Source organism: Microcaecilia unicolor, chromosome 8 (genome assembly GCF_901765095.1).
Source record: "Microcaecilia unicolor chromosome 8, aMicUni1.1, whole genome shotgun sequence".
Taxonomy (NCBI): Eukaryota; Metazoa; Chordata; class Amphibia; order Gymnophiona; family Siphonopidae; genus Microcaecilia; species Microcaecilia unicolor.
Genome location: NC_044038.1, coordinates 14,323,865 through 14,347,958, shown reverse-complemented (window position 1 = coordinate 14,347,958; position 24,094 = coordinate 14,323,865). Strand labels below are relative to the sequence as shown.

Sequence of the window (24,094 nt, the reverse complement as noted above, 5' to 3'; positions counted from 1 at the left end):
GTGATGCACATGGGGTGCAGAAATCCAAAACAGATGCATCAGATAGGAGGGAGGAGAGATTGGTAAGCTCAGCTCAGGAGAGGGACCTGGGGGGGGGAGGGGTGATGGTGTCCGAGGATCTCAAGGTGATGAAACAATGCGACAAGGTGGTGGCTGCGGCCAGAAGAATGCTAGGCTACATAGAGACGAGTATAACCAGCAGAAGAAAGGAGGTGTTAATTCCCCTGTACAAGTCATTGGGGAGGCCCCACTTGGAGTATTGTGTCCAGTTTTGGAGGCTGTATCTTGCTAAGCATGTAAAAAGACTTGAAGTGGTTCAGAGAAAAGTGACGAAAATGGTATGGGGTTTACGCAGCAAGACATATGAGGAGAAACTTGCTGACCTGAACATGTATACCCTGGAGGAAAGGAGTGATATGCTACACATGTTCAAATATTTGAAAGGTATAAATTTGCAGACCAACCTTCTTTAGAGGATATGAATTAGGTTAAAAGGACACTGACTCAGGAATAATGTCAGGAAGTATTTCTTCACTCAGAGGGTGGTAGGTACCTGCAATGCCTCCCATGGGAAGTGGTCGAGATGAACAGAATTAAAAAATGCATTCAATAAACACAAAGGAATCCTGATTAGGAGGAATGGATCCAAAGAAGCTTAGCAGAGATTAGGTAGCAACACCACTAATTGGGACGCAAAGCCAGTGCTGGGCAAGACCTCTAAGGTCTGTGCCCTGATTGTGTATGAATAGTTTTGGATAGGTTGCAGTGGAGCTTTTCAGGGGCTTTGACAACTTCAGAAATTTAGAACAAGGCCAGTCATGGGCAGACTTCTATGGTCTATGCCTTGAAAGTGGCAAAGGCAAATCAAGATCAGGTATCTGTATGATGTGTCGCATCATAATCTCATTGCATATGGTATCTTGTTGGGCAGACTGGATGAACCATACAGGTCTTTATCTGCTGTCATCTACTATGCTGCTGTTACTATAAGTGTAGGTCCTAAGGAAGAGAGTTCTGTAAGGTGAGACCCTGCACACTAAATAGTTTCCTTCTTACAATAGAGGAACAGCAGTAGAGGGTGACAGTAAGCGGAGGAACCTGAAGCAACCTGCCCTGAGAGGAGCGAAGTGTCCATGAGGTAGTATAGGGAAGCAGAAAGCAAGACAAAGTGGACATCCAGAGGAGAGCACCTTAAAGCATTAGCAGCTTATATGCCACTCAGTATGAGACAGGTAGCCAATATTCATCTCAAATATAAGGAAGCATTTGTTTACACTTTCAAACAATAATAGAACCAGGGGACACAAGATGAAGCTAGAATATGGTAGATTTAAAACAAATAGGAGAAAGTTTTTCTTTACTCAACATGTAGTTGGACTCTGGAACTCATTGCCGGAGAATGTGGTGGCAGCGGCTGGCCTTACGGAGTTTAAGGGGGGTTGGACAGATTCCTGAAGGAAAAGTCCATTGAACATTATTTTTTTTTTTTTTGGGGGGGGGGGGGGGTGCCAGGTTCTTGAAGCCTGGATTGGCCACTGTCAGAGACAGGATGCTGGGCTTGATGGACCCTTGGTCTTTTCCCAGTATGGCGGTGCTTATGTGCTTATGAGTAACAGGCTTGGCACAGCCAATTCCTGTAAGTAAGAGTAAGGCTGCATTCTTCACTAATTGCAGGCACTGTAACTGTCAGTGATTTACACAGCACAATAGAGCATTGCAGTAATCTAATGTAGAAATAACTTAAGCAGTGGTTCCCAGACCTGGTCCTGCAGGCACCTCAGCCACTCAGGTTTTCAGAATACCCACAATGAATATTCATGAGAGAAATTTGCAGCTTTGGGAACTACTGAACTATAGCATGCACAAGTACTCAAAGAACCGGTAAATAAACTAAGTAGACCTTCCTCAATTTAAAGATAACAGGATACATCGGTTAGAGTTAGTCCATAATTTAAGCTGTTTTCCAGTCCTTCCCCCACCTTTCCCCACAGTGAAATCTAAACGTACAGACATTTTTATAGTTATTGGCCCCTTGGTCAGCAAAGCAAATCAATAATAAAAATATTGATAGCTGCATGGAAGTGTCTTTCGCAAAGACAACTTGTTGCTTGGACTGAAGAGCACAATCAGTCAAGGCCTAATAGTTACAGTTCATTTCTAGCTCCAGTTTGGATTTCATTGTTTTAAAACTACACTCTTACTTTTTTAAAATGTGTTTCATACCAAAAAAAAGATTTTTTTTGTGGTTATTATAAAATTTGTTTCAAACTCTACGTTCAAGCAAACTGCTATCATAAAGTAAGCATTGGTTTATTCTCTTTTTGATGGACTTGGAGAGGGGGGTGGTGATGCTTGAATGAAGCATTATTTTATTTTTAGAATTAAAGGATCATTCCACAGCTACTTAGGGAGAAGATAATCCCAAATATTTAAGGAAACAAAAGCTTGATAGCTCTTTAATTTGTGGCTTGTGCAATTACTCTATCCTATCTCATCCTTCTCTCCAGTACACAGGTATTCCGTAAACTAACTCTAGTAAATCACATTATAATCTGTGATTGTTGCAACATTTAACAAAATGAATTGTGCACAGCAAGTCTTCACTTTATTAAAGTCCTTCAGTTGAGAGCTCAATAAAAAAAAGCTTTTCGGTTTCAGCTGCATCTTGTAAATTGAAAGTATATGAGCTCAGGGTTGTTTGTAACATAGTGAATGACAGCAGAAAAGCTCAATTGAACCATCACATTTGCTCGGTTATTTTGGTCCATATTATTTGATTTCTAGAAAGGTATCATATCGTATTCAAATCGGTTTCTGTTGGCTCTCTGTTTGGTTCTTCACCTTCCCAGGTGTATAAAAGATCCTTCACCCAATCTAACACCCATCAGCCCCCAACCACTTATCTTCAAATGCTATAACAATATATTCAGGCATAGAAAACCAGTGATGCCACTGCTCCATTGTCTGGCCATCTTGGTCTCCATGGCCTTTTTGAACAGCGCCCAGCTGCCACTGACTTGCTGACCCCAACCTGGTTGTTTTCTGTGTTGTAGCTACCTGTCACATGACCTACAGTGCTGCTGTCTAGTGCTTTCTAGTGTCGTTCTTGACACCGTGCTGGTTTGTAACTGGCCACTTCCGTCTACCAGCATCAAACTGTATGGTTTTGGGGAAGTTGCAGCCTGTCCTTACCAATCTAGCTCTCTGGGGATCAGACATATTTGTTTAAAAAAAATGCTTCTCTGATACAAGCCCTGGCCCATTTTTCAAAAATTCCAGTGCCCGCCCCCCCCCCCCCCCCCCCCCCAGATCCTATCAGAGTTTACCACAAGGAAACATCCGTTAACAGCTAAATGACAGCTGCTGGACAAGAGCAAGTGAAGATCACTCTACCCTCTCCAAGAATTTGTCTGTTTGGGGTAAGTCAGGCTCAGGTGGGGGACACTAGAACCCACTACCCTAGATTTTGAAAATGGGGTGGAGCTTGAGATAGGGCTTACATCCAGAGGGTTTTCTTTTTGGTTTAAATTTATGAGTTCTGGTGGGGGGAACGGAGGGATGAGATGGCATTAGTGGATTAATAAACCATCAGGGATTATGTGCACCTCCTTTGCCCCCAGGATTTCCTGACTCAAGGGTCCTGGGTCAGAGTCTGCCTGGATCTGAGCTAAATAATTGGGGGTCTACTGCCCAGGGGTCTCCAACATTTAATTCTAGTAAAGTAGATGGAAGTTAGCAACTTTACTTCACATTTAGGTCTAACATTAAAAATCAGCACAGGAAGGTGAAGTAAAGAAAAGTGTTTTAAGTTTAGTACACGTTCATGCAAGGGAAGTAATGCAGGTCTTTCCATACATTTTCATAGAAAGTGAAGTAAGATTAAAGTGCCTTTTTTTTTTGTTATAAATCGTTTTTATTATCCGTTCTCACTTGAAGCAGCACAATCAATATGCTTTATCTTTCTACAACCATTAACATTTCTACATCACTCTACTCCAACAGTTTCTATATTTTCTCCCCCCTCCCTCCTTCCCCTCCCTCCCTCCTCCCCTCTCCCTCTCTCCCTCCCTTCCTCCCCCATCCCTCTTCTCACCAGACTCAGGCATTTAATATTCTACTCTTAGCCACTGGTGTCAGAGTGTCCCAGTATGGAGACCAAGTTTTACAAAATAAGTCCCCTTTCTCCGAGGAGAGGTCCGTTATGCTTTTACGTTTTAGCGAGCACATTTGTATCATCAAAGAGCGCCACCGGCTGGCCGTGGGGTGCTCTTCCATTAGCCAAACTTGTAAGATTGCTTTATTTCCCCATCAAGCTCACCCTTTGTAAAAACGCCTTCGCTCCCGCAGGTGCCTGCTCTTATATGGTGAATGTGTTGAATAGTTGTTGTGGGTAATGATAACATCTAATTTTCCACATTGCTGATACATGCTCTGCCTTATTCTTCTAAAATTTGTGTTTGTTACATTTGTACCCTGCGCTTTCCCACTCATGGCAGGCTCAATGCGCTTACATATTGTATAAAGGTACTTATTTGTACCTGGGGCAATGGAGGGTTAAGTGACTTGCCCAGAGTCACAAGGAGCTGCCTGTGCCTGAAGTGGGAATTGAACTCAGTTTCTCAGTTCCCCAGGACCAAAGTCCACCACCCTAACCACTAGGCCACTCCGTGTATTTTTGGGCATGTCCAAAACATGTGACCCACGTGTGCATTTGCTCTGCCACACTTGGGGCAAGAGTCCGTCTCTCTCAGGATGGCCCGGTAGGCTCTTCGTGGTGATATGTATAGGCGAAATATAAATTTATTAAAGTGCCTTTTTAAAAGTCGTATTTGATCGATAAAATCCTTATTAAATTCATGAGTAAAATTAACACTGTGAAATGCACGCTAAAACACAAGTGAACGTGTGCACTAAGGTTCATATATGCTTTATTAAATCAGGCTCTTACGTTTTAACAGCTATTCACGCAGCTTTCCCCTGCCAATTGTGGCAACACTGTAAGAATTATAATGGCGTCTCCATACGCTAGGGTAATCTTAATTCCAATACAAGGGTTAAATTATATTCTAGTAAATCAAAACAGCATGACTATAATCTCAAACGACTACTGCAAAATTTATTACAAATTTGTTTTTTACAAAATAATCTTCATTTACATAAAACAGCACTCACATTCACACACATTTCTCACATACAACAAAATACAATTAAATATACAAACTCTGAACAGTCAAGTCCATGAAAAAAATCACTTGTCCGTGTTATAATCAGTCCACCTTTACATTTCTTTAATAAATCTTCAATGAATCTTCTTTATATTAATCCCACGATCAATCCAATGATTAATCGTATCTTTGTAGATCATTCAATATACTCCAGATGAGAAAAGTGTTGACCAGTCCAAAAGATTTGATTATCTGGAATGGATAGGTTTTTTCATCTTTTGGACTGGTCAACACTTTTCTCATCTGGAGTATATTGAATGATCTACAAAGATACGATTAATCATTGGATTGATCGTGGGATTAATATAAAGAAGATTCATTGAAGATTTATTAAAGGAATGTAAAGGTGGACTGATTATAACACGGACAAGTGATTTTTTCATGGACTTGACTGTTCAGAGTTTGTATATTTAATTGTATTTTGTGGTATGTGAGAAATGTGTGTGAATGTGAGTGCTGTTTTATGTAAATGAAGATTATTTTGTAAAAAAAAATTTTGTAATAAATTCTGCAGTAGTCGTTTGAGATTATAGTCATACCCTAGGGTAGATACAGTATATCCAAGGTAGCCCTGTTGCTAGCCTCACTGACTTGTGTTTCCCCCTTTTTATTCCTCCAGATTTCATATGGCTCAAGCTCATTCTTTCATTTCTTCCATCTGTCACTGCCATCTGTAATATTTGTTACCTGCCCTTACCACTGTGTTCTGTGTCTGTTCCAACATGCTCATGTTGTGTCCCAGTTGTGCTTGCCACTTTCTCTACTAATAATCTGTCCTAGGCATCCATTGTTTTATTTGTGCCTTCCTGCCTAAACTTCATATCACGACCCCGCATCCTTGAATTTCTTTTTATATGGATGATTTCACCTTCCTGCACTTTGACAAAGTCTTTTAAATATATGAAAACTTTTGTCATGCCCCCCCCCCCCCCCCCCATTTTTTTGTTTCTTCCAGAGAGTGGAATGTTATACTCCTTGGTATTAATGCCTGACATGTTCTTCGTTAAAATAGCCAGGCCACTTATTTATTTACTAGTAAAAAAAGGCCCATTTCTGGAGCCAATGAAACGGGCGCTTGCAAGGCTTTCCTGTGCCCCCCCCCCCCCCCCCGCCGTCGATGTGGGTGAATTTGTCCGCCTCCGCCCTCAACGTCATAACGTTTGACGCGAGGGCGGTGAATTGCTCTGCCTCCGCCCTCAACGTCATAACGTTTGACGTGAGGGCGGGGCCCAGAGACTGTGATTTGCGAGGCTTCAGAGCTTCAAACATACGAACCTTGGTTTCAGTGACGTCAGCAGCCAATAGAAGGTTGAGGGTGAGTTTTATATATATAGATGATTAGGTTTTCTGTGATTTTGTTACTGTTTCGTCATGACCAGCAGAAGACTTAAAATGGATTCTCACAGTTTTAGTTTGGGATAGTTATAGGGAAGTGTTCTGAGTGCATCGCATTGAAGTTTGATGCCTTTTGTTTTTTCTTTAGTGGCTTATCTGAACCATGAATTGTAGAGGTTCTGCTTATTTCTTGAACCAATTTTGTCAGCTGTCTGTAAAAAAAAAAATGACTGTAAAAAACAGAAGTAAATTGGTTACCATTTGTGTTTAGTCCACGCTGAGTAACAGCAGGGATTTTGAATTCCACGCAAGAAGCAGGAGCCAAGGATTGGTAGTAAATCTAGAAAAGGGGTTGAATTTATAGCTGCAACCTGTGCCATAGATCAGCAATTTGGCATCCAGTGTGAAATGCTTCCTCCCACCCCCAAAACTCAAAAGTACGATCAGTATTTGGGCCAATATTCAAAGAAAATTGGACATTCACTGACACCCAGAGAATGTGTAACTTCCTTATCCATCAATTTTCAGCACTGTACAGATCGAAGGTAATTTCATCAAGGCATTTTCATAAGTATATACTTGTATTTCATGCTTGTTATAAAATTGCCCATCATGTACAAGAATATTCATACTTGTAAATGACTTTAGTGTGGTCATCTTCTGGGGTGGAGCTTAGGTGAGATAGGGGTAGAGTCATGATTGATTGATTTAAAATATTTATATTCCGCATGATCTAAACAATTCATAGCAGATTACACTATCAACATACAGAGTAAAAATCAAGACAAGCAGTACAAAATCAAACTGATCATAATAAAACAAAATAATCAATATTGGAAGACCCCTGCTTTTTCTAACAAAAATTCTGTTCAAACCTATTTCACACTCAGGGACTCTCTCAGGGTTAGACAAAAACTCTGCGTATGGCCACATTATCTGACTTACATATTACAAAATCAGACTCCCCCATATATCTTAGTAAAAAGGAATGTTTTTAGTTCCTTAAAAAGTTCTAGATTTTGAATTTCTCTCAAACTAGATAGTAAAGAGTTCCACAACTGTGGACCAGCTATAGTAAATATTGAGGAACGATATTCCTCTAGTCACACAACATGGAAAGATGGAACTTCCGGTAAGTTCTTATTTGCAGATCCAAAATTTCTAGCTGGTTGATAAAGATTTAACCCTGCAGCAACAATGGGAAACTTTCAGGCTTATTTTCAGGTCGTCAGGAGTCAGGACTCACAGAAACAGATCAGCGAACGCACCGGAGACCGGCGCTGAAGAACACTTTGGCTGGCGGGGGTTGTGGACACCCGCCAGCAAAGATACCTTGCAGTGGTGGCAGGGGGGGTCGAAAGTGATGGGGAGGGTCGGCGGTGAGATGGCGGTTGAAAGTGGCAGGGGAGGGTCAGCAACTGGGGGAGGCAGGCTAAAATGTGCCCCCCCAATCTCAGGCTCTGGACTCCCCTCCCGCCGAGGTCTAGCTACGCCCCTGGTTAGAGGGCGCATGAAAGCTGGCTTAAAAAAAAAAAAAGCACTGACCTTAAGTGAGCAAATCAGAGGGTCCTGTTGCAAGGAAGAAGTGGGTAACTAAAGATTGCATTCTTTTTAATAAACATGTGAGTTCCCAAGAGACTTGTGAACTTTGATATGCCAGCCTGGGAATAGGACAGAGCCATACTCTTCAGCTGAAGTGGGGGAGGAGCCCTGAACAGTGATCTCTCGCAGTATAGCATGCTTCCAAAATGTATCTAGTGACAGCAGCGTGACAACGTGCATTCTGTTTCTGTAATGGGGAATTTTTAGTCCCGCCCAAAATGCACTAAGACCACACCCCCTTGCACTATGCACATCTTAAAGTTTTAGACAGGTATACCCCAGCTTTGTAAAATCAGAATGTAGACATTTATGCAATATAAATATCTAAATGCTGGCATATGCACAACTAAAACCCAAATAGGGCTCCTAAAATGAGCACCTAAGATCCTATGCAACTACTCTGGCTTACGAACGAGGTTCATTCCTGTCACGATGTGTGTGATTGTAACCCATTTGGTGACAATAACCGTGAAAAAAATGGAGGAATTCCCAAGCAGGAAGTACTGTGCCCTCCAATAGATCTATTTCATTCCCTCCTTCTCTTCCCCTTTCCTTGGGCTGTATTTGCAAATGTTCCTGGTGTGCCATAAAATATTCCATTCCATTCCCGTTGTACTTAAAGTGACCTGCTGATGAAATAGTGTACAGAATAACTATTACTGTGTATTAAATATTTATAGCATATCCAAATTGATGCCACACCTTGCTCATAATGCTGACCTTAAATTAGCATATCTGCAGTATAAACGTAACCAAGCATTCTGAGCTGAATGCCGCATTAGTAAAACAGCTTAAAAAGGTAGAGTGGCACCATAAAGCCTATAAAATATTTATTTGCAGAATGAGAGGCTCTAGTAAACAGTACATTAGCACACAGAAGGAGCTATGAGCACAATAACCTTTCAGAGGTTTCAATGTGACAAAGCTGTTCCTGATGTCTTAATATATTACAGTAAAGATAAACTGAAGCAATTCCAAGCTGCAGTCATATTAACTGATGCGGCTACAAAGTCTGGGAGAGCATATGCACCAGCTACTACATGTGGAGGGGCATAATCGAACAGGGCGCCCAAGTTTTCCTGAGGGCGTCCCCGCAGGATGTCCCCGTGAAGAGGCGGGGAAACCTGTATTATCGAAAAGATGGGCAGCCAAGCTTCAAAAAGGTATCCCAACTGACCAAATGACCACCGCAGGGAATCGGAGATGACCTCCCCTTACTACCCCAGTGGTCACCAACCCCCTCCCACCCAAAAAAAAATTTTTTTTGCCAGCTGCTGCACCAGCCTCAAATATCATACCCAGCTCCCTGACAGCAGTATGCAGGTCCCTGGAGCAGTATTTAGTGGATGCAGTGCACTTCAGGCAGATGGACCCAGGCCCATCCCCTCCTACCTGTTACACTTGTGGTGGTAAATGTTAAGCCCTTCAAAACCCACTGTACCCACATATAGGTGCCCCCTTCATCCCTAAGGGCTATGATAGTGGTGTACAGTTGTGGGGAGTGGGTTTTGGGGGGATTTGGGGGGCTCAGCACCCAAGGTAAGGGAGATATGCACCTGGGAGCAATTTTTGAAGTCCACTGCAGTGCCCCCTAGGGTGCCCGGTTGGTGTCCTGGCATGTCAGGGAGACCAGTGCACTACAAATGCTGGCTCTTCCCATGACCAAATCCCTTGGATTTGGCCAGGTTTGAGATCGTTGGCATTAGTTTCCATTATCAGCGAAAACCGACGCCAGCCATCTCTGACATTTGGCCGGCCCCCAACCTTATTATCGAAACGAATGATAGCCGGCCATCTTTTTCAATAATACGGTTCGGGACTGCTCTTTGCGGCCGGCGCCGTTCAATTATGCCCCTCAATGTTACCTACTTTTAATCTGTTTTATAAAGACATGTAAACGCCCTATGTGCCTTCATAGAATACCAGGTGTAAACCAGCAGAAATAGTGGCTAGATTGAAGCTCCAAATGTTTACACCTGCTTGGAACAGGCTTGTGTATGTACAAACTGTGGGCCTGATATTCAAAGCTACTTATCAGGGCAGTAGGTGCTGCTACCTCAATGAATAACAGAAACTAAGGCCAGTCAGTAATTTTCAGCTGCATCATACATAGACTATCCTTATGACACTAGCATAGCCTTGGTGGAGCTAGGATTTATCCAGAGACCAGTAATCTATATATATAAAACTCACCCTCAACGTTCTGAAGACAGTGACATCAGTGAAGCCAAGCCCTGACTTCCTTCAAAAAGGTTCGAAGGTTCGTGGTGGTGAAGCCACCAAAATCGCTCCAGGCCCCGCCCTCGAGGGAGGAGCAATGGCAGAACAACGAAGGGGTTGGGAGGGAGGGAGGCAGGGAGGCGGGGGATGGGAAATTGCTACGGGCCCCGCCCTCGAGGGCGGAGCAATGGCAGAACAACCAAGGGGTTGGCAGGGAGGCGGGGGTGGGAAATCGCTACGGGCCCGCCCTCACGTCAAACGTCATGACGTTGAGGGCGGAGCAATGCCACAACAACGAAGGGATTGGCGGGGGGGGGGTGTTGCCGACGAAAACCTTGCTAGCGCCCATTTCATTTGCTCAGAAACGGGCCTCTTTTACTAGTATTCGATAACTGTCTAGATCATTTAGAACAGGAAAAAGAAATGACCTAAGTTATCTGGATTTATATCCAGATAATGGCATTGAATATTGTCATTATCTAGATATTGATGGCAGTCAGCACCTTTCCCAGGTTCTGAATATCCAGATATAAATTTAAACACTACAGTTGGCATGTAAAAGAAATGCCAGCCAAAGAGTTGCAAAGAACTATCTGTGTAAAGAACTACTCCTCCCATGTTCTACCCCAACTCCGCCCCCCGAACACGCCTACATACTGCTCGTGAAAATAATTTATGCCTTCTTGTCACCACACATAATTTTGCAGGCATAATTCTGTGGATAATTTCATAAAAGCCTTTTTACGTGTTTAGAAGGACCCGTACAAGTGCAAAATCTTTAATAAAATTAGCCTCATGGCTACCTGGCAGATCCCCTTCTGCTCTACTGAAAACTGCTGCTGAGACTGCCCTGCTTCTAACATATTAATCAGATTACAAGGTGATCATCATCTATTCAAGGGCATTTTACAGCTGGTCCATTATAGTATTTTCCCCAATGGCCATAATCCCATTTCTTAGGTCACTACACCAGCCTGCTGTCTGTGTACTACACATACAATTCATCCTTCTCCTGCTCACCTACAAATGCATTCACTGTGCAGCTCCTCAGTACCCCTCCTCTATTGTTTCCCTGCACATTCCTCCTTGCACCTTCTGTTCATCAAGCAAGCTGGGTTTATCTGTACCCTAGTCCTCCATTGGCAAGTTGGCTCTTCTTTTCACCTTGCTGTAAACATGTCTAGAGTAGCCTTCCTGAAGTTATGCATAATGCTCCCTTTTCAAATTCAAAGGAGAGTGACAGATATATTTGAAGAAACAACCAACCATGTGATCAAAAGTACTTTGAGATGCATTATATATGTACTTGATCTCATACACTCCAGGTCTCTATAGATCATTTATGTTTGGATGCTTTGTGTGTATGTACAAGGCCCAGGGATCTAGGCATAGGCAACATACCCAGGCCAAAGTGGAGCCTGCTCCTATTCGCTCTAGGGCCATGTGCTTGTGCTTCTTCAAAGGCACTATGGACTTCCTCTTCTGTCTTCTTGCTCTCCAGTTTTTGGGATCTTTGACCCCCCCCCCCCCCCCCCCCCCCACCGTACCTTCTAGGATCTGCTGTCTGGTCTTGCCTATTTATTGATTGATTGATTGCATTTGTATCCCACATTATCCCAAGTGGAACTCAGGTTCAACGTGGCTTACGATATAAACATAAAAGAAATAGAATAGAGTTACATTTTAAAAATACATCATAAAAATATTATGTAAGAAACAATAGCAGCAAATTCAGTGGGATGTCAGTAAGAAATTACTACTACTACTACTACTACTATTTAGCATTTCTATAGCGCTACAAGGCATACGCAGCGCTGCACAAGAAATGAAATATAATGAACTAAATAATATTATTATTATTATTATTAGCATTTGTATAGCATTACCAGACGCACGCAGCACTGAACACCTGACACAAAGAGATAGTCCCTGCTCAAAAGAGCTTATAATCTAAGTAATACAGACAAACAAGACAGTTACGGGTGAGGGAAGTAATGGGTGAGAAGGGAGAAAGGGACAAGGGGAGGGCAATTGTGGCTAGGAGCTAAAAGCAGCAGTGAAAAGGTGGGTTTTCAGGATAGATTTGAAAACAGGTAGAGCTGGAGCTAGATGTATAGGTCCAGGAAGTCTACTCCAGACATAAGGTGCCGCGAGAGAAAAGGAGCGAAGCCTGGAGTTAGCAGTGGAGGAGAAGGAGGACGACAAGAGAGATTTGTCCAGCGAGCGGAGTTCACGGGGAGGAATGTAGGGAGAGATCAGAGCGGAGAGGTAATGGGGGGGCTGCAGAGTGGATGCATTTAAAGGTCAGATTGAGCTAAAAAGTTTTCATTAAATTACAAAATAACCCATAATCACTAATATATCTAATTTGTTTAGGAAGAGAATTCCAGACTTTGGTGCATTGATAAGAAAAGTTAGCATTGTAGATTGGCCTATGAGTGCCAAAACCTTAAATGAATCCTTCTTGCAAGTATTCACAATATAGGAATATTGAATATCCCAAAGCTTTTAGGTCATATAGACTAATGTAGCATTTGTCTTTTGGAACATAATAATATATCTGAACTCTCACAGTTTTTTCTTTATTTTTAACTGTTGTTTTGAAGAGCCACCATATTTCACTGTTGAGCCTGAGAGACATATTCTGGGTGAAGTGGAAAAAGCAGTGACTATCCCATGTCAGGCAATGGGTGAGTAGAAACCAAGATTCTAAATAATATGTCATCCGATTACAAATGAAATGAAGCTAATCAGAATTCATTCTGAAGACAAACTATCAAAGGTTTAGGTATGAGGTGAATATAAACCATTGGTTATATTAAAATTGTTTTCTTAAGACAAGATTTTGGTATGATTAAGCTTGCATCTGTGCATAAAGCTCCCTGATAGTTGTCAGATTTCTCTAAATACCTCATGTTGGGTTGGTGTTGAAGAAATGACTTCCGTACAGACTGTTGCGCTTGATACTGCTGTTAGGTACAATATTGAAACAATAGTGTCTGACCTAAAAGATGGATGGGTCAGTATCTCTGATGATGAAGACACACAAAGGGTGTCACGTTTTCCAAGCAGGAAACTGGGTTGTGAGCCCTTGGGCCACTGCCGAGGAGCGGCAGTGGCAGGCAAAACCACCCTCAAACCAGGGGCAGGGCAGAACAGGACTGGAACCCTGGACTGGAGTTGCAGCAGAGGCAAACAAGCTGGAACAGGCAGAGCAGGAACCCTAGTCTTCACCTGCACTTAGCCGCTTTGCCCCAGGAGTTGAGCCCCTGGGTGCAGGCGGCCGGCAGGACTTACTGGGCAAGGCAGGACTGGATACCCACTAGGCTGAACCAGGACTGAGGGTCAGAGGGGAAAGGAACATACAGGGGCAGCAAGGCAAGGAAGGGAAAGCTAAAGGGCAGGACTGAAAGCTGCAAGCAGCCACTAAAACAGGGAACACAGATAAGAAATATGACTGAAAGCTGCCAGGCAGCCACCAAACAAGACACACAAAGAACCAAGAACTAGACACAGAAATACAAACAAGAATCAAGACTAGGACAGTACAAGCTACAGGGCCTTAGACGATGCAAAAGCAAAGCAGAAAGGTTTCAAAATGGCTAATAAGCCCAGCAGCAGCTGAGACTCAGTGAAAAATGTTGAAAATCAAGCCATTGGGATGTAGAAGGAGCCAGCATTCTTTATAGACTGGCCACATAGACATCCCAGGAGAGCAATGGGGCAACCTAGGGGGCACAGTTGTGGACTTCATATAAAAGCTCCCAGGTACACACCTCACCCGTTGCTCCCTTATCTTGTCTGCTGAGTCCTCCAAAACCCACCGCCCCCAACTGTACACCACTACAGTAGCCCTAAGGGGTGAAAGGGGCACCTATATTTGGGTATAGTAGGTTTCTGGTGAGTGTGGGAGGGCTCACACTTTTCACAACAAGTGAAACAGGTAGAGTGGGATACGGGCCTGAGTCTTTCTTTCTACAGTACACTGCACTCGCCACTACACTACTCCAGGGACCTGCTTGCTACTCTAATAATAGTACTGGCTATAACATCTGAAGTTGTCATAGAGGCTGGTATGTACTGTTTTTATTCACATCTTTGCGGGTGGGAGAGGGTCAGTGACCACTGGGGGAGTAAGGGGATCATCCCTGATTCCCTCCAGTGCTCATCTGGTCATTTAGAGCACCTTTTTGTGCCTTGTTCATTCTAAAAATAGGTCAAGACCAAAACGTAGAAATTGTAGCCCTAGATGTTTTCATTTTGTTTTATTATGGCTACAAAATGTCCAAGTGTTAGGAACGCCCTAAGCCTGCCCCCAACACACTCCTGACATGCACCCTTGTGATTTGGATGCACAGCAAACTAATTGCATGGATAAACATCTGCAAAATAGGTTTCGAAAATACCGATATGGACGTTTTGTGAAGGAATTTGGCCAAATGCTGCTTTATGACACATTTTGAAATTTTTTCTCATTCAAAAATGAACCCCATAGTAGCAGAGGTGAGTTGCAAATTTTGTACAGGAAAATCAGGAACGGATGAAAGAATAACTTGTGCTTTTGCAGTCTACTAAAGTGATTAGTGACTTCAGCCAGTGAATTAATTGAACTAAAACAGTGACTTTGGGACCCATAACTTGAAACGTAGAGAAACAATCAATGACTCCAATAGCTAAAATTATGGAGCTTTTCCTCGGAGGAGACGTCAGAAGGAGCAGCATTCAAGTGTACTTTACACCTTTGTTATAACAGATTCTTCATGTAATTTATTCTTTTAATTGAAAGGTGTTTTAACACCGTAACATCCAACTCTTATTACAAAAATGAATTGTGGTGATTTATTGCACTACTTAAAATAAAATGCTCAGATTTTTAAATGAAACTTCCCAGCGCCCAAGCTTTTGAACACTATAATTCAAAAACCAGTTCCAGTGACAGGATTTCTCTAAGAAAAGGCAAAGCAGCAGCTGCTTCGCTTTCATAATTTTCTAAGCCAGTTATTTTCCAAAACTTATTTACTGTCTATTTTTTTTTTACTTTCTTCCTTCCCTTTCATCAATCACTATTTTGTATTTTTAAATGGAACATGAAGGAAAAAAATACGTTGAACGATATTACAAACAGAATTAGAGCAGAGTGAAGATAGAATGCTTTCCTTTTGAATTAGCTTAGGCACAATGTGATGTTGAAGCATTCAGCTGAGAAGTACTATCATATCTGACTCAAGAGCTGTGTTAAGCTGAAATGAGCAGTGAAATGAGTACTGATGGAGCCTATAAATTGTCCAACTACTTCACTCCTTCTTTACATCTAAAGCGTAGGAAAAACTTCAAAGACACAAACCCAGCGTTCCGTCAGAGGTGTGTGGGAGGTCATCAAAACCTCTCTCCCCAACCATCCAATACACCCCATAGCGTACAGAAACGGCCATCCCTGTAAGTTTAAACTGTGGAACCTGGAGAAAGCTGGTAGACTTTGAGAGAATATTGTACAAGCCCCACCCCTGACTAAGGACCTGATGTATCAAAACCTTTTCCTCGTAGACACACAATTAAAACTGCTTTTGTGAAGATCTTTTCACTAAAGTTTAGTACACGTTAACGGACATTATTGCATGCTAAATGCTGTGCTTCCTATTTTATACTTAAGCACTTAGTGCAAGCTAATGTCCCATAGGACACTAAGCTTCAGTAAATTGCCCCCTTATAACTCCACAGATAATGCTGTTGAAAATTAGTATCTGACCCTGGTGAGTGACATTTATCCAGGCGGGTAGGAGTGGATCCTATCTTGATAAGTACCCCAGTATTTTCATGCAGTGCATTAGACAGTTTAGGAGATAATTTTCAAAGCCATATCAGCAGGAATATAGTAACATAGTAGATGACGGCAGAAAAAGACCTGCATGGTCCATCCAGTCTGCCCAAGATAAACTCATATGTGTATACCTTACCTTGAATTTGTACCTTACCTTGAATTTGTACCTGCCTTTTTCAGGGCACAGACCGTATAAGTCTGCCCAGCAGTATTTCCCGCCTCCCAACCACCAGTCCCGCCTTCCATCACCGGCTCTGGCACAGTCCCCGTATAAGTCTGCTCTCCCCTATCCTAGCCTCCCAACCACCAACCCCTCTTCCCCCCACCTGCTCCGCCACCCAATTTCAGCTAAGCTTCTGAGGATCCATTCCTTCTGCACAGGATTCCTTTATGCATATCCCACGCATGTTTGAATTCCGTTACCGTTTTCATCTCCACCACCTCCCGCGGGAGGGCATTCCAAGCATCCACCACCCTCTCCGTGAAAAAATACTTCCTGACATCTTTCCTGAGTCTGCCCCCCTTCAATCTCATTTCATGTCCTCTCGTTCTACCGCCTTCCTATCTCTGGAAAAGATTCATTTGCGGATATTGACCCCAGTATTTTCATGCAGTGCATTAGACAGTTTAGGAGATAATTTTCAAAGCCATATCAGCAGGAATATGACCGCTAGGGGTTCCATTTTAACAGGTAGCACCCAGAGGATAGGAGCAATGGGGGATCGCTGCTTCCCTGGGACCACTAGACCACCAGGCCAGACAGCTACAGGCACAGGGGTGGGGTAGAGAGGGAATTATAGAGGTTGGGGGCTTGCAATAAGGAGAGTGAGGGACTTAATTGGGGGGGGGGACATATGCTTCTGAGTGGGGGGGAGAAGCTTGGACAGCTCCCAGTCACCAACCCGGGAGCATCAGGCAGCAGCTTTCCGACCTGAAGCTCCCGGTCCACTGGAATAACATTGCTTGTGAGGTGGCTCATAAACAGCGTCATTCTTTTACCACAGGATTCAACAACCTGCAGTACTGAGATCCCGCAGGTTGCTGAATCTTAAGCCACATCTTCAATTCCTCCCTTAGTAGTTTCTGTTTCATTATCTTTATGATGATTTTTGTATTTGTTTGTGTTTTTACACAACCATATTAGAACCCTGATACAGCCTGTTCAGGAGAAGCCTGGTCTCTTTGGACCAAGCAGTAGCTCAATTCTTTGCTCTCTGAATCTGTATGTTGTAACTGTTTTGTCTGTGGGGTATATCAAATACATTGTATACTTGAAAACTTATCAGTAAATCTGGATCTTCAATTTGGACTTTATTGTGATTTTTTCTTGTTTCCAATCAAGTTATTATTATTATTAGCATTTGTATAGCGCTACCAGACACACGCAGCGCTAAACACCTGACACAGAAAGATAGTCCCTGCTCAAAAGAGCTTACAGTCTAAATAATACAGACAGACAAGACAGTTACGGATGAGAGAAGTACTGGGTGAGAAGCAAGGAAGGAACAAGGGAGGGGAAATGAGTAGAGGCTAGGAGCCAAAAGCAGCAGTGAAAAGGTGGGTTTTCAGCATGGATTTGAAAACAGGTAGAGATGGAGCTAGACGTATAGGTCCAGGAAGTCGATTCCAGGCATAAGGTGCCGTGAGAGAAAAGGAACGAAGTCTGGAGTTAGCAGTAGGGGAGAAGGGGGACGACAAGAGAGATTTGTCCAGTGAGCGGAGTTCACGGGAAGGAATGTAGGGAGAGATGAGAGTGGAGAGGTAATGGGGGGCTGCAGAGTTGACCGAAAGATGCCCAATCACTCCTGCCTCTGGTGCTGCCACAGTGGCGTAGCCAAGGGTGGGCTTGGGTGGGCCCATGCCCACCCACTTTGGGTTCAGGCCCACCCAGTAGCAGCATACCTATGATGTGGCTGGCAGGGATCCCCAAGCCCCACCAGCCGAAAACTCCCAACAAGTGTACCTCCTGCATACCTTGTAAGTAGCAGATCTTCACCTGCAGTGAGCAGTGACATACATACTGCTCACACTGGCCCCACAGCCTTCCCTCTGATGTATTTCTGCCTAGGCGGAAACAGGAAGTTGCATCAGAGGGAAGGGTGTAGGGCCAACATGTTGCTGCTCGATGCTGGTGAAAATCTGCTATTTAAAAGGTATATGGGAGAGGGGGGATGTTTGAGAGACCATATGGCATGCAGGCGAGAGAAGGAGAGACCGAATCACGTGTGGGATGGGGCAAGGTTCTTCTGCCCACCCATCTTGGGCCCAGGCCCACCCAAAATTGGGTGTCTGGCTACACCCCTGTGCTGCCATCTTTCAAAATGGGGTTTGCCTCCTAGGAGGGCATTGCTTCAGGTACAGACTTAGATTGTGAGCCCTCCAGGGACAGGGAAATTGCCCAGTGTACTTGAAAGTAATTTGTCTTGAGCTACCACTGAAAAAGGGATGAGCGAAATCGAAAAAAAAAGCACATTTTCTATTCTCCAAAGACAAGCAGGACAATGATTCTTACATCCGGGTGACATCATCTGACAGATCTCCAGTGCAGAGCTACCCAGCGTTCTCTGCCTTTGAGAAATTTGTGACAGAGTCCCACCCACCACTCCCCGAACACAGATGTTTTTGTAAAAAATGTATAAGGACATGCAGGAGTACATGTGTATTATGGTGAGCGGCTAACAGCGCACAGCATAAATGAAACTAATAGAAAAAAGGCCTTTTTATGACTGCGATAAAATGGTCTTAGTGTGCAGGAAAAACCCACTTAAGGCCGCTCAGGCCAATTCTTACCTCAGCTTAGTGAAAGGACCCCTAAAAGATTTAGGTCGCCAGGCTGCCTCAGGTTGTGCTGAGTGTGCCTGTGATATATATAAATGGACTTTAAACTTAGAAATAATACCTATAAATATATCAGTGCTTTGCCTGAATTTATTTCATGACTGTATATTTTGTATATGTGAATTAAATGCAGTATTTTGCTCCATAAATATACCTATATCCCTTGATAGATACATTTTCATGTCTTATTAATTAGATTAGACAGTTGCTCTGGTTTGGCCTTGTCCTTCTGCATAGGTAAAATATTTTTGCATGTACTTTCTTTCCATAGGTCTTTTTCAGGCTTATTTTCGAAAGTGATCGCCAGGCATCTTCCGACATAAATCGGGAGATGGCCGGCAATCTCTCGTGGCGAAGTCCGTATAATCGAAAGCTGCTTTTTTGACAGCATCACCGCTTTCCCGTTGCCGAGCTGGCGAAAGTTCAAGGGGGCGTACCGGCGGCGTAGCGAAGGCGGGACATGGGCGGGCATGGGCATGGCTACCAGATGGCCGGCTTTCGCGGATAATGGAAAAAAAAGCGGCGTTAATCAGTATTTCTCCAGGTTTACTTGGTCCTTTTATTTTCATGACCAAGCCTCAAAAAGGTGCCCCAACTCACCAAATGACCACCGGAGGGAAGGGGGGATGACCTCCCCATACTCTCCCAGTGGTCACTAACCCCCTCCCACACTAAAATAATAAACATAAAAACCTTTTTTGCCAGCCTATATGCCAGTCTCAAATGTCATACCCAGCTCCCTGACAGCAGTATGCAAGTCCCTGGAGCAATTTTTAATGGGTGCAGTGCACTTCAGGCAGGCAGACCCAGGTCCACCCCCTCTACCTGTTACACTTGTGATGCTGTGTTGAGCCCTCCAACCCCCCCCCCCAAAACCCACTGTACGCACATGTAGGTGCCCCCCTTCACCCATAAGGGCTATGGTAATGGTGTAGAGTTGTGGGGAGTGGGTTTGGGGGGGATTTGGGGGGCTCAGCACCCAAGGTAATTGAGCTATGCACCTGGGAGCTATTTGTGCATTTTTTTACAATTTTTAGAAGTTCCCCCTAGGGTGCCCGGTTGGTGTCCTGGCACGTGAGGGGGACCAATGCACTACAAATGCTGGCTCCTCCCACGACCAAATGCCTTGGATTTCGCCGGGTGTGAGATCGCTGGCATTTTTTTCCATTATCGCTGAAAAACAAAACTGGCCATCTCAAATCTGGCGAACTCTGGCATTTGGCTGGGCTAAACCGTATTATCGAAAAAAAATGGCCGGCCATCTTTTTCGATAATACGGTTCAGGCCAGCTGTTGTGCCGCCGGCGATCTTTTTTGCCGGCGTTGTTCGATTATGCCCCTCTACGTTGCTTATAACTAGAAAAGCTAAATAAGGTGTAGAGAAGGGCCACAAAAATGATAAAAGCAGTGGAATGGCTCCCTTATGGAGAAAGACTAAAGGGCCCTTTTACTAAGCCACGTACGTGCTTCAATTTTGAACTACTGCCCGGCTACCGCACGGCCGGGCAGTAATTTCATTTTTTACGCAGCACACGGCGCTAACCGGGTGGTCATCGGCAGGTTTATGCATGCTGATGATTACCGCCCAGTTAGCATGTAAGACTTTACCGCTAAGTCAGTGGGTGGCGGTAAGGTCTCAGGCCCAAAATGGACCTGCGCCAATTTTTATTTTGCCGCACGTCCATTTTCAGCCCCCCCAAAAAGGACTTTTTTGCAGGCACGCTGAAAAATGGACCTGCCTGCGTCCAATACATGCGTCTACACCAGCGCAGGCCATTTTTCAGCGCATCTTAATAGAAGGATCCCTGAAAAGCTCAGAGAAAGAGGGGGTATGATATAGATGAATAAAATCATGACTGGGTTGGAACAAGTAACTAGGGAGCAGTGCTTTACCCTTTCAGATGCTGCTGGGTCTAGGAAACACTTCATGAAACTAACCATTAGCAGATTTAGGACTCGTTTTCAAAGCTGTGGGAAAAAAGTGTCCTTAGCATGCCCTTATATGGGTATTTCCAGTGCTCTAAGCCCACTTTTTGCTGCTGATGGAAAATGGCTGATTTTCTGATTCAATAACCATGTGCTAATGTTGCCGTTAGCACATGGCCATTAACAAAAGTTAGTGTATGAGCCCGCACCAACACCTATTTTGTCGGAGGTAAAGGTTCACATGCTAATCAGCGTGCAGCAATGCTGATGTGCTGATTAATGCATAAAGGTCCATTCTCCACCCCCAGACATGCTGCCTCAGCTAAAAAAAATAAAAAATATTTTCTAGTGTGTGGGTAGCAAGCACACACATGCACCATAGTGCAGGATACTTAGCTCACCACTCAGTGCGCCATTTTAAGCTGCAGTGAGCACGTGTTAGTGCTTACTGCAGCCTGATAAAAGCGCTGAACTCTGAAATTTGTTACTGCATGATATGGCTGAGTTTATTTTATCTGGGTTTAAAAGAACTTTGGACATATGCCCAAAGGAAGTCCATAAACCAGGGGCGTAGCTAGGTGGGGCCACGGGGGCATGGGCCCCTGCAGATTTTGCCCTGGCCCTCCTGCTTTCAACCCTGCCGCCACTGCTGACCCCGCCACCGACCCTCCCCACCACATTAGACTCCCCCCCGTGCTGCCGCCAGCCCTCCCCCCCGCCGCCGCTGTCAGGTACCTTTGCTGGCGGGGGTCCCCAACCCCCGCCAGCCGAAGTCCTCTTCAGCGCCATTCTCTGGTGCGTTGCTGATCTGATTCTGGACTCACAGAAACAGAATCCAGATCAGCGAACGCACCGGACTCGGAGACTGGCGCTGAAGGGGACTTCGCCTGGCAGGGGTTGGGGACCCCCACCAGCAAAGGTACCTGGCGGAGGGAGGGGGGGTCGAAAGGGATGGGGGAGGGTTTGCGGCGCCAGGGGGGGTTTGAAAGTGGCGGGGGGTTCGGCAGGGGGCTAAAATGTGCCCCCTCACCTCGGGCTCTGGACACCCCCTTCCACCGAAGTCTGGCTACGCCCCTGTCATAAACAATTATTAGCCAAATAGACATGGGGAAAGACACTGTTTATACCAAGGAATAAGCAACAAAGAATGGATCTGTTGTTTGAAATCTACCAGGTACTACAGCTACTGCCAGACTGGCCACTGCTGGAGACCCTTAGTCTGACCCAGTATAGCACATCTTTTTTTTTCTAAGCCACACATCTGTATACATATTTGATGAGATTTTTTTTTCTCTTTTTCCATACAGGGGTTCCTACTCCCTCTCTAGTATGGTATAAGGATTCTGTTGCCATCAGCAAACTTAAGAACCCTCGTTATAAAGAACTAATGAGTGGGGGACTAGAGATTCAAGGACTGCATCCCGATGACTCTGGGATCTTTCAGTGCTTTGCTAAAAATGAAGCCGGTGAAGTACAGACCTACTTGTACCTGGATGTGACCAGTGAGTTTAGAATAACTGTAATAACTTCATGATCAAAGATATTGGTATTCTCAGGTATGTTAATAATGAGGCCCAGATCAAAGGTGTAGAAAACAGCATCGCTTTGTAAACATCATGAGCCATCAAGTTTCTTTCTGTAATCACGTGTTTCATCCCAGTGCTAGTACAGTTTCCTAGATGATACTATGTGAATACTCTTGCCTACAGAAATCCACCTATCAAATGTTTTGACCACCTTCAGGTTCTGTTCCTTTGAATGACTGAGTAATCTTAAAACAAAATAGATTATTCTAGTGCTGTGAGTGTAAGGATTATTAAAGAACCTTCTTTACAGTTCTGACTTTTGACCTCAACATGGCCAGGCAACATGATCAACTGTGATCTGTTATTGTTCTTCCTTTTTTTCCCTCTCCCAGGGGCCCTTTTACTAAGCCGCGTAAGCGTCCACGCATGCCCAACATGCGCCTAAATGAAGTTACTGCCCGGCTACCATGTGGCTCTTGCGGTATTTTCATTTTTGGCGCGTGTCTGATACGCTCGTCGGAAAAATCATTTTTATTTTTGGACGCACATATCAGATGCGCGCCAGTTGGCATTTAACACGCATAGGTCATTACCGCCCAGTTACCGCATAAGTCTTTACTGCATAAGTCTTTACCGTTAGGTCAATGACTGGCGGTAAGGTCACAGACCCAAAATGGACGCGCGGCAATTTTGATTTTGCCACACGTCCGTTCTTGTCAAAAATTTTAAAAGGCCTTTTTTTACAGGCGCGCTGAAAAATGGATCAGCACGCACCCAAAACCCACGCCTACACTACCACAAGCCACTTTTCAGCGCACCTTAGTAAATGGACCCCCAATCTTTTCAGGCCTTATAGAATCACCTATATAATGCCACCACCATACTGTCAAGAAGAAATGTGTTTTATCTTCAAATATATAATGGTGAGAATTAAGATTGAAAGAGAGAACGTACTGAAATGTCTGAAGTCATTGCGTCGGTTGGGCCAGCACAAGGATTGATGGGGACGGGGTGGAGAACTGGGTCCTTCTTGAGACTGTTGCCCTTCGGTGACTTCATCTTCTCTGTCTGCATTTCTTTTAAAGCTTAGATCTACTGTGGCACAAGATCATGGAATGCGGCCAAAGGGGATGAGAAGATTCAAAAGTTGTCTTCAGTTCTGGGTTGTCTAGTCCAGTTGAAGGAACTGGAGTTGAACCCATGGGTGTGAAATTGGTAGATATCTGTAAGATAGTCTCTTGCACTGGCTTATTTTGTTAGGGTTTTATGGGAAGTGTTTCTTCCTTTTCTAAGGGAACTGTTGCTAAGCTGGGATACCATGAGGACAGAATCGTTTCAGATGGATGAAGTTGTTGGAATCACAGCCTCGTGATTTTGGAGAATTCCTTGAAATCTAGGAATCTAAGGTTCCTTAATTTTTGAAAAACTGGTTTATTGTCACCCTTAGGATTAAGAAATATTTGTTTACTTCTACCATTATTTCCAAACTATACTGTTTGATTTCTAGATACTGCTTAAAAAATGTGACCAACATTTCTTAGAAACTCCTGATATTTTGGATGTTTCTTTGTTTTTACAGGCCTAATATTTCTAAAAAGGTCACTC

General features: G+C 43.9%; 1 protein-coding gene across 1 annotated transcript in view; it reads left to right on the top strand.

Moving 5' to 3' along the window:
* The window catches only part of SDK1 (sidekick cell adhesion molecule 1), a 734,579-nt gene that overhangs the window by 338,791 nt on the left and 371,694 nt on the right, over positions 1-24,094 (top strand). Inside the window, exons 8-9 of the mRNA XM_030212035.1 lie at positions 12,989-13,072; positions 22,271-22,465. Of these exons, the coding sequence (XP_030067895.1) occupies positions 12,989-13,072; positions 22,271-22,465 (279 nt within the window). The remainder of the gene's footprint in view (positions 1-12,988; positions 13,073-22,270; positions 22,466-24,094) is intronic.